Source organism: Artemia franciscana, unplaced genomic scaffold, assembly GCF_032884065.1.
Source record: "Artemia franciscana unplaced genomic scaffold, ASM3288406v1 PGA_scaffold_38, whole genome shotgun sequence".
NCBI classification, from domain to species: Eukaryota; Metazoa; Arthropoda; class Branchiopoda; order Anostraca; family Artemiidae; genus Artemia; species Artemia franciscana.
In genome coordinates, this window is record NW_027062676.1 from 105,180 (window position 1) to 117,361 (window position 12,182).

General features: G+C 32.4%; 1 protein-coding gene across 1 annotated transcript in view; it reads left to right on the plus strand.

Moving 5' to 3' along the window:
• The window catches only part of LOC136041795 (general transcription factor 3C polypeptide 3-like), a gene marked incomplete at its 5' end in the record, with an annotated part of 171,234 nt that overhangs the window by 101,500 nt on the left and 57,552 nt on the right, over positions 1-12,182 (plus strand). Inside the window, 2 exon segments of the mRNA XM_065726550.1 lie at positions 548-792; positions 5,577-5,690. Coding sequence (XP_065582622.1) covers positions 548-792; positions 5,577-5,690 — 359 coding nt within the window.

A 12,182-nucleotide genomic window follows, 5' to 3' on the forward strand; every position in this document is an offset into this window, starting at 1 on the left:
TTGTGCAAATACTGAAGTACCCTCATAGAAAATTGTGCTCTCAGAGTAAATTGGAAAGTACTGAAAATGCATGCTTTAAAATAGTAGTTGACTACAAGTAGCACTCACTTCTAGTTGACGATTTTCATATGCTGATCAGCTAAAGAGATTCAGCTTGTTATTTAATCCTTATTCTAGCATGTTGGGTCTCTCAAAAATAGTATAATTGAAAAGAAAAAAACCTGCAGTCCATCCAGCAAATTAGGATTACCTAAGGCACGATTTTTTTTTTTATGTCATTTTTTATTACTTTACTGAAGAACATATCACTTAAGACGAGCACCTACTAGAGTTGTTAAGACTTTTTTAAGCAGCGAAGAAAAATGTGGGCATGAAACTAGTGGATACTATTTATCATATAGTGCTTAATTGAATGCACTGTTATACACCGCAATGGGGCTCAACCAAAGCATTTGATCTTCCGCTATAAACTATTTACTTGAGTTAGTAATTCTAGTTCTGTAAAGTCGTTCTCTAGATACAGTACACATAGTATTTTTCTTTATAGGTATCTTCAGTTTGTATCGAATAAAGAGTGTTTTCGTCAATCAGAAAGTTGACAAATTGGTGAATGAATCAAGGGAGATTGAATTTTCAAAACCGACTCACTCAACGGATGATGAATATCAGCTTTTTTTGAGATTGTACGATATCTTCAAGTCTCTAAAAAGATACCCAGAATTGGAAAGGCTTGTTTTTCAAGGCTTCATGTCAACAGCCTTCAATATATCTAGATATAGGAAAGATATACGAGTAAGTTGTAACCTTTATTTTGTCAATTTAGAATTTGAAAGTTTTGAATTGAGTCTTGGATCAGACTGTGAAATGTGCTTATATATAGCAGAATAAAAATCACCATATAGAAGAGTTTGAGTGTTTTCAGATGTGGCAATTTGTTTCAATATTGGAGGCTAATCTACCAATGAATGAATAAGACCTAGCCAATCACCTAAGATTGTACAGTGGGTAGCTTAGGCCAATATTTTCACCGAGTTCTTTCATTGTCACTGTAAAATCTGTTTCAGATCCTCAAAAGAGAATAAATCGGTTTTTCTTCTCACGACTGGGGGATCAGGAGTAAAAAATATTTTGTCTCCCGTCCTAAAAAAAAATGCCTGTTGTCCGATAGGCTCTTTGGCTCGTTTGAAAATTATGTTGGCTGCTGGTTTATATTTGAACAAATAGATAATATAGTGGGAAAATGTCCATAGTGTGTTTTGGTGCTTCCTTTCATGCTTGAGTGTTTTTATAGCTTTTAAGTTTATTTTATATTGGACTAGGCCCGATCCTCTTTTTTAAATACCATTTGGTGACAAAAAATCTTTTTATCATATTTTTGTATTTATACATGTTTTTACAATATTGCCTTATAATGTATTAATTAATAAATACAGTTTCCTCCAAAAAAATTATTTCAAATACACGTAGAAATAAAACAATGTAATAATTCAAATTAAAATAAACAGAAATTACGGCGAATAACGAAGTCAAACTAAAACAAACAGGAATTGCCACAAAAAGGAATAGGATTTAGGATGAGCCTTCTAAAGGCCGGAGCGTCATTTGCGCTATACTGAAAACAAAGTATGTTTTGAATATTTTCTCTTTTATAAGGTTAAAAATCTAAAATCGATGGGACTTCCATAATTGAATATCATTGTAAATGAGAAAAATCAGTCTGTTTTCATTACTTCTTTTCAGTAATTTTGGTTAGTATGATTAATTTATTTCATTTATTTCTTGTTGTTAATGGTGGCGTCAAAAATCACAGTGTTTCAATATTCATATATATACATATATATATATATATATATATATATATATATATATATATATATATATATATATATATGGAATGCAAGTTTCATCCAAGCCGTTTAGATGTTTAAAGAGTAAAGGAAGGGGAGAGGTAGCACATCTCTTGTTTTTAAACCGCGTTTAGCATTGAGATATCACTAAAAGAATTTCTTTGTTGTTGATGTTATTGCAACTAGAACACAGTGTTGGAACTAAAAAATGTTTTCAGCACATTGAAAATGATATCCTGGCCTATAGACTGCTTAGGGGGCTGTAGCCCTACTCCCTTTTTTGTTAATTTCTGTTCGTTTTAAGTTTGACGTCCTTATTTACTGTAATTTCTGTTCATTTTGGATTTCATTTATTCACTGATAGTTCCTTTTCTGGTAAGATTGAATTGTTATATGAATTTATTTATGTACATCTTTGTTTAATATAGTTTTTTTTACATTTCTTTGATTTTTTTAAATTGAAAAACAAATTATTTCTATTTGTTTTGGTTAATAAAAGGAATATTCGTCGGTGTTCCTCAGATTTTGGGCGATCGCAAATTCTGTCGGTCTGTCGGCCTGTCTGTCCTGGTTTTGCTAGTTTAGGCACTTTCAGATAAGCTAGGACGATGAAATTTGGCAGGCGTATCAGGAACCAGACCAGATTAAATTACAAATAGTCGTTTCCCCGATTCAACCATCTGGGGGAGTGGGGGACGGTTAATTCGGAAAAATTAGAAAAAATGAAGTATTTTTAACTTATGAACGGGTGATCAGATCCTAGTGAAATTTGATATCTAGATTGATATTGTGTCTCAGAGCTTTTATTTTATTTCTTATCCAGTTTTTATTTTATTTTTATTATCCGGGGACATAAAGGGTTGGAGGGGGAGAAAGAGAAATCTTGGAAACCGGAAATCTTGGAAAACGCTTAGAGTGGAGAGATAAGGATGAAACCTGATGGGAAGAAGAAGCGCAAGTTCTAAATACGTGATTGACATAATTGGAACGGATCCGCTCTTTTTGGGGGAGTTTGGGGGGGGTTCCAGTTGTTTGACGAGTTCGGTGCTTCTGGACGTGCTAGGACGATGAAAATTGGTAGGGGTGTTTGGGACTTGCACAAATTGACTTTATAACAGTCGTTTCCTTGATTCGACCATCTGGGGGGCTGGAGGGAGAGGAATAATTGAAAAAAATTATTTTTTCAATTATTTTTAACTTACGAATGGGCGATCGGATCTTAAATTAGTTTCATATTTAGAAGGACCCTGTGTCTCAGAGCTTTTGTTTTGAATCCCGACCGGATCCGGTGACATTGAGGGGAGTTGAAGGGGGAAACCTAAAATCTTGGAAAACACTTAGAGTGGAGGAATGAGGATGTACTTGGTGGGAAAAATAACCACAAATACTAGATACGTGATTGACATAACTGGACCGGATTCGCTCTCTTTGGGGGAGTTGGGGAGAGGGTTAATTCTGAAAATTTTAAAAAAATGAGGTATTTTTAACTTACGAAAGAGTGATCGGATCTTAATGAAATTTCATATTTAGAAGGACCTCATAACTCAGATCTCTTATTTTAAATCCTGACTGGTTCCGGTGTTATTGGGGGAGTTGGGAAGGGGGAAACCCAAAATCCTGGAAAACGCTTAGAGTGGGAGATCAGGATGAAACTTGGCGGGAAGAACAATCACAAGTCCTTGATATGTGATTGACATAACCGGACTGAATCTGCTCTCTTTGGGGGAGTTGGAGGGGGTGTTAATTCGGAGAAAATAGAAAAATTGAGGTATTTATAACTTAAGAACGCGTGACCGTTCGTGAGGTATTTTTAAATTTGATATTTAGAAGGAACTCATGTCTCAGAGTTCTTATTTTAATTCCTGACAGATCTGGTGACATTGGGGGTGACAGTTGGAGGGGGAAACCGGACATCTTAGAAAACGCTTTGCGTGGAGAGATCCGGATGAAACCTATTGGGTAGAATAAGCAATTGTCGTAGATACGTGATTGACGTAACCGGAATGGCTCCATTCTCTTTGGTAGATTTAGGGGGGTCCGGTTCTTTGGAGAGTTCGGTGCTTCTGGACGTGCTAGGACGATGAAAATTAGTAGGTGTGTCAGGGATCTGCATAAATTGACTTTATATAGTTGTTTTCCCCGATTCGACCATCTGGGAGGGGGGCTGAAGGGAATAAAAAAATTGGAAAAATGAGGTATTTTTAACCTACGAGTGGGTGATCGGATCTTAATGAATTTTGATATTTAGAAGGACCTCGTGTTTCAGAGCTCAAATTTTAAATCCCGACCGGCATTAAGCCTCTGATTTTCCTTTTAAATTAATCTATTGATTCTTAGAATTTTGCTAGAGCTCATGGCATATGACCTCTTGGCTCTTCCGACCTCGTCACAAGTGCCATATGGGCTCTTAGCTCTTGTTTTTCAAAAGTATTTAAATAACATGAAAAACAGGATTATTGGATTTAACAACCAGTAACAACCAGCTACAAACCAGTATTTAAAATAAAAATAATATTAACATTAGTGTAAGTAATATTAAAAAAACAGATACAAAGCTTTCCACCCCTGATTCGTTGGAAGTATTTAGATAGTAGGAAATTTTTGTTGTAAGTTTTAACTATGTTCTAATGTAGAAATAAAAATATTGGAATAAATAATTTTGTGCTTTATGAAATTTTCATGTTTGGATCGAATTCAGTTCACTGAGAATATTTGCACAGCTGGAAGTTATGTTGTGTATTGTAAACTATATATAATCTTTAAAGTTGAGGTATATGTTAATAAATAATTTTTATACCTTATGATAAAATAATTATAATTGTCATAAATCTTTTATGATTAAACTGTTTTTAAATAAGAACGGCCACATCTATACATAACCAGACCGTTTTAGTATTGAATGCTTATGCGGCGAGCCAAGATTTGAATTACAGTTAGGGACCTGTGTTAGTTGTTGAAATGTCGGCATACTACATTCTGTGTGCGATTTTCCTGGAAAGGGAAGCACCTGGGACCTTTTTGGGGGTTCGTTTCAAATGAAAATGGTGACGACATTTTGTTAAACAAGAATATATACAATTGAGTTCAAAACAACCCTTAATTTCTTTGCTTGAATTCTCAGCAATATTTTTACACATCTTAACAGTCTTTGCCTAATAAGTAAAGAAAATTACAGACGAAATTACTTGTCAAATATTTATAATATAACAACAGCGAAATTTCTATTAAATATGTGAAATGTCATAGCACAAATTTTAAAAGAAACCTATTATTACAACCGTTTACAATTATGACACATTTGAAACTTTGGTTCTTATGGATTGAGGCTGAAATACGTAACATTGAAAGAGAATATAGCAAACTGGATAAATCATGTTTTTGAAAACTAATGATAGAAGAGGAATAAACAAGAATTATCCAGATATTTATGTACAGATTGAAAACTGAGAAGATCCATACATTTTAGGCATTTTTTTTCTGTTTGGAAAACCACCTAGTTAGGATTATATTTTGTTATTAATTTTTTCTTTAATGTTTGAAATTGAGGGGTAAATGAGTTGTTTAATTGGAATTTTCACAGTTGCCATGGGTAGTCAAGGATCCGACATTTCTATGTTACTTGATTTAATATCTTTTATAATATTTCTAACAAAAACTAAAAAACTGAATGAAAAGTTTCTAAAAGTACCAATTTATCATTCTGACCGTGCTCATTCCTCCGTTTTACAGGCGAAAATGATTGTTGCTTCTTATTTGAACAAAGATCAGCAACCACTGTTCAATAGGGCTAGAGGTCTTCTTGAAAATCCTGACTCCAATGCAGCTTGGAATTTCTTTAACCTTGTAAGTAACCAAGTTCTTTTGTTTTCCTGTTTTGTGCTACATGCAAATGTGCTTAATTACATGACTGGTATAAAAGTAACTAATATGTATAAACAAAACTAAAAAGAATAAAAATTCACATAGGGAAGGGTTTCCTCTTTCCTAAGATTAAATAAAAAAAAACAAGTTTTTTTAAATGAAAGCCAAGAGCAACATTAAAACTTAAAACGAACAGAAATTACTCCGTATATGAAAGGGGCTTTTCCTCCTCAACGCCTCGCTCTTTACGCTAAAGTTTGACTCTTTTTCTTAACTCAATTTTTAAAACAGTAAGAAACTTTAGCGTAAAGAGCGGGGTGTTGAGGAGGAAAAGTCTCAAGGCGTTGTGGAGGAAAAGCCTTAAGAACGAGAATTTGATGTTTAGAAGGAACTCACGTCTCAGAGCTCTTATTTCAAATCCCGACCAGATCTGTTGAGTTTGGGGGGAGTTGGAGGGGGAATCCGGAAATCTTGGAAAAAGCTTATAAATGTCGTAGATTCGTGATTGACGTAACCGGACTGGATTCGCTCTCTTTGGGGGAGTTAGGGGGTGGGGTTCAGTGCTTTGGCGAGTTTGGAACTTCTGGACGTGCTAGGACGATGAAAATTGGTAAATGTGTCAGAGAGCTGCACAAATTGACTTGATAAAGTCGTTTTCCCCGATTCGACCATCTGAGGGGCTGAAGGGAGAGGAAAAATTCGAAAAATTGAGGTATTTTTAACTTACGAGTGGGTGATTGGATCTTAATGGATTTTGACATTTAGAAGGACCTCGTGACTCAGAGCTCTTATTTTTGATCCCGACCGGCATTAAGCCTCTGATTTTCCTTTTAAAGCAATCTATTGATTCTAAAAATTTTGCTAGAGCTCATGCCATATGAGCTCTTGGCTCTTCCGACCTTGTCACAAGTGCCATATGAGCTCTTGTTTTTTATCGTATCATCATCATGCTTATTCAGTAATCTTTAAATTTGGATAATAAAAGTCTTTTAATGCTGTAATCTTGAAGTACTGGTTTGGGGCTTCTGTGTCAGATTTTTTTTAAACAGGCCATTTTTGCCTGTGCAGTTTTACCATGCTATTTTTTTTTTTTTTTTTTTTTTTTTTTTTTTTTTTTTTTTTTTTTTTTTTTTTTTTTACTTACTTAACGCACTTTAAAGGAATTATTACTCTAAAGGAGATTTTTAATAGCACAATTTTGAAGAAAATACTTTTAAAATGTTTGTGTTTTAAACGGTATGGATATCACGAGCATGAAAAAGGATCTTGGTTTAAAAGAATCGTAAGAATGTTTGGTGGAGCAACAATACTTGAGCTGCAAAATCAAGGTTTCTTTCATCAATAAATTGAATTGAATAAAAAGGTGTTGCGTATCAACAAAAAGCAAAGGGCGTTTTTAAACGTTAAAGTTTGAATGTGCAAAAACTATATCCCATAATACGTTAAGTCTAAAATGAGTAGAAATTGTCATACATGAAGAAATTAAACTAAAAATAAACCGTAAATTGCAATCAATGTATTAAAGTTAATAAGAAACTGAGAATAAAAGCCAACAGAAACGACTTAAAATAAGAGTTCGGGTACCATTCCTTCTTCGTTATACCATGAGACTGTCTAGTTTTCTTTTGTTTGTTTTTTTAGACACCGTTCCAAAATCCTATTTTATCTTTTACTACATTATTTTACTCCCCAATAATTTTCATGACTGTATAAAAGGAAATTCTATTAGCTTCGCTATTGTAAGGTCCGGAATGGTTGTGTGTTATAATCCATGCCTTCTTCTGCTAATAATGCAGAAACCAAAATGGGACTATAAAAGCTGTAAAGAACAATCTAAACGAATATTGCATACTGCTATAAAGTCCGTCTTTTTTTGGACATTTCTCTTTTCGTTTATATTCCTTTCTTTATCAACAAATAAAACTTCATTCTAGGGAATGGGTAGCCCTGTGCCATTAAGTGTCACATTTGCATTGTATATAAGTGAATATGCAGGTTTGGCCCTCATAATAACTCCATACAGATTCAAGGCTCAGGATTTTGTTTAAAAAAAAGGGATTTTGTTTATCCTATGTATAAATATATCGCAACCACTTGGTGCTGAGCAACAGTCTAGCGCAATTGGTTTTAGAATATCATAAAATTTAAAAGACGCCCCCGGCAAAGTTCCGTCTTACTACAAAACGCGTAGTTTGTTTGTCTATTGCTATGCATTCTTGGGCTGAAACGTTGCTATTGGGTTGGAGGGCGAGGGTAGTAACATATCAAACTTCGAATAAAGTGCTTATAGCACGTATAACTACCTCTGACACGTCAAGGTTTCAAAGGGGAAGAGGGTCTGTTTTAGAAAACAAGAGGTCTAAGAGATCCGTTTTTGATTATTTATACATGATTAACTATTGATATTTGTTACCGTTAATTTGTTGTTGTTTTTTACCATGGATACTACTACTAACGACTCACTGCAGCGACATGCCGCCTCAGAGTGGCCTGGTCATCAAGTTCATGAGCTTCGTTTTTAAACCAAAGAGGCCTTGACAAAAAAAGGTCAATTCTTGGGTAAAACCCTTTTTTTCATTATAGCTCAATATAGTTGTGTTGAACCACGTTTTTTGTCCAGCTTATTGTTTGAGTTATGACAGTCAAACAAACACCTAAACCTACTGTTAGACAATTCTTCTGGAAACATTTAACAGTTCTTCCTCAGTCTTTTGAAGCGCCATATGACCTCTGTTATCCAACATTCTCATCATAGCTTCAAACATTTTAATCTTAGTTCGAAGACTTATCTTCCTATTCTTCAAACATTTTTAAACTGCGAAAGAACACCCTGTGCTTTGATTCTTCAACTTTTACATCTTCACTACATCTGCAATCCTTACTAATAATACTACCCAGATAAGTGAAGCTATTCACTTGGTTGGTTTTCTTGTTACTTAGACACCTCGTTTACCCTCATTCATTCCTAGTCTAAGGGACTTAGCCTTCTTAGCATTTCTTTTCAAAACTATTTTTCACCCTGAACCCTCAAAACCCCAAAATTCATTCATTCCTTTCTTTTGCATTTTATCTAGGCTACCTCAAACCATCTGCAAAATATAAGTCTAGGAGATTTTCATCGTCTCACCTAACATCATATTCTCCTATAGCCATGGCATAGTTCTTTGGGCCAAATTCAATCAAAAGAATCCATACAAACGAGGATGGAAAACAGCCCTACTTAACACTTTCTTTCAAAGCTCTATTTCTTACACTCTCCTATGAAGTTCCAATTCGCTTTAAAGTTTACGATTGGATTCGGACCCATTCTAATTACTCCGCTATCGTGGCACTTTTTGCAACTTTGAGTATGTTCTATATGTTTCACCTGGCGCAGTTTATTGGTCAAAAGTAAAATGTAGGGTAAACCCATGCCAATCAATGAAATTTATTCTCGTTTTGCATCTTGACTTGACATTACGTCAAATTTCGAGATTTTAGCGGAGATTTGATTACGATATAATGAGCCAATGACTTTTTGGCAAGGTAATATTTTGAAGCGAGATTGGAAAAAGAAATAAATGAGGAATTGGGAGTTTCTGATACCTGGTATTTCTGCATGTTTAGCCGTAAATATGAAGTACTTCTTTTAAAGTAAAATTGCCAGTTTTCCCCGTCGTGGATGCTTGCGCGATATAGTTGACTCGAGTTGGCTAAAACCTTTTAGCACTTTAAATGACGTATAAACAACTTCATATTTCACTTTTTTTCACATACGTATGAATGATTTGGATTGCCTATAAAAACTTTAGATCATTCATAATCACTTGCAAGTGCTTTGATCGCTTAAAAAGGCTTTAGATTACTTAAAAACATTCAAATCATTTAAAAATGCTTTATATGACATATAATTACTTTTAAACGCTTTAGATCTATACTAGCACTTTAAATTACGTATAAACGACTTAACCATCTTACTTTTTTTAAATACGCATGAACGATAGATAGCCTAAAAGAACTTTATTTCATTTTTAAACGCCTAAAGCAATTAGAGTGACTTGAGGAGTTTATGCGCAATCTAAAGCATTTTACGAGATCAAAAGCGTCTGTAAATGATATGAAGCGTTAGATCTCTCTTATATACACTTCATATCACCTATAAAAACTTTGGATCACTTATAAGCACTACAGGACACTCGTTAATGCTTTACACTAGTTGTAAATTTTTTGATCACTTACAAACGCTTTAGATCTTTTATATAGGCTTTATATAACTTACTAGCTATTGGGGTGGCGTTTCGCGCTACCCCAACACCTAGTTGGTGGGGGCGCTTCGCGCCCCCCCGCGCGCGCAAGTCGTTACGTGCCATATTAGTTACGCGCCATTGTAGTTGTGTCCCTGTGTCCCACCTGTGAATATAGATAGATATATATATATATATATATATATATATATATATATATATATATATATATATATATATATATATATATATATATCTATATATATATATATATATATATATATATATAAAAATAAGTTGTCTGTCTGTCTGTGGATGGATCAGGTGACGTCACCTGAAAAAACTGGATCAGGTGACGTCAAAACTGAAAAAACTAAAAAAAGGCAAAAACTAAAAAAAAAACTAAAAACTAATAAAAAAATAAAAAAGCTAAAAAACTAAAAAAACTAAAAAAAGGCAAAAACTACAAAAAAAAACTAAAAACTAATAAAAAAACTAAAAAACTAAAAAAACTAAAAAAAGGCAACAACTACAAAAAAAACTAAAAACTAATAAAAAAAATAAAAAAGCTAAAAAACTAAAAAAAACTAAAAAAACTAAAAAAAGGTAAAAAACTAAACAAAACTAAAAACTAAAAAAAACTAAAAAAAAGGAAAAAACTGAAAAATAAGCTAAAATAAAGGTAAAAACCAATAAAAAACTAAAAAAAAAACTGAAAAAACTAAAAAAAGGCAAAAACTACAAAAAAAACTAAAAACTAATAAAAAAAGTAAAAAAGCTAAAAAACTAAAAAACTAAAAAAAACTAAAAAAAGGTAAAAAACTAAAAAAAAATAAAAAAAAACTAAAAAAAAGGAAAAAACTGAAAAATAAGCTAAAATAAAGGTAAAAACCAATAAAAAACTAAAAAGAAAAAAAGGAAAAAACTAAAAAAAATTTTCATCTAAAAAACTAAAAAAAACTAAAAAAGGTAAAAACTAAAAGAACTAAAAAAGAAAAAAATAAATGACGACACTCAAAGAGAAAGCGACCAGGACAAAAGGAATGTTCGATTAGCAATCAACAAAGCACCGGGACACAGGGAGTATAAATGACGACCAGGACATAAGTAAAAAAAAAAAACTATCTATATATATAAAAATAAGTTGTCTGTGGATCTGTGGATCGTGGATCAGGTGACGTCACCTGAAAAAACTGGATCAGGTGACGTCAAAACTGAAAAAACTAAAAAAAGGCAAAAACTACAAAAAAAACTAAAAACTAATAAAAAAAATAAAAAAGCTAAAAAAAGGCAAAAACTACAAAAAAAACTAAAAACTAATAAAAAAGCTAAAAAACTAAAAAAACTAAAAAAAAGGCAAAAACTACAAAAAAAACTAAAAACTAATAAAAAAAATAAAAAAGCTAAAAAACTAAAAAAACTAAAAAAAGGTAAAAAACTAAAAAAACTAAAAACTAAAAAAAAGGAAAAAACTGAAAAATAAAGGTAAAACCAATAAAAAACTAAAAAAAAACTGAAAAAACTAGGGGAAAACTACAAAAAAACTAAAAACTAATAAAAAAAGTAAAAAAGCTAAAAAACTAAAAAAAACTAAAAAAAGGTAAAAAACTAAAAAAAATAAAAAATAAAAAAAAAACTAAAAAAAAAGGAAAAAACTGAAAAACAAGCTAAAATAAAGGTAAAAACCAATAAAAAACTAAAAAGAAAAAAAGGAAAAAACTAAAAAAAATTTTCATCTAAAAAACTAAAAAAAACTAAAAAAGGTAAAAACTAAAAGAACTAAAAAAGAAAAAAATAAATGACGACACTCAAAGAGAAAGCGACCAGGACAAAAGGAATGTTCGATTAGCAATCAACAAAGCACCGGAGTATAAATGACGACCAGGACATAAGTGAAAAAAAAAACTAACAAAACTAAAAAGAAGGTAAAAACTACAAAAAAACTAAAAAGAAAAAAAACTAAAAACTAATAAAAAAACTAAAAAATCTAAAAATCTAAATAAACTAAAAAAGAAAAAAAAAGGAAAAAAATAAAGGAGAAAAACAAAACTAAAAACGAATGTATATACAGACCGGTACACCGGGATACAAATGACGACCGGGACACAGGGAATATAAATGACGACCGGGACACAGGGACACAACTACAACGGGGACACCGGGGGAAACAGAGGGATATAAATGACGACCGGGACAAAAAAACTAAAAAGAAAAAAAAAACTAAAAACTAATAAAAAAACTAAAAAATCTA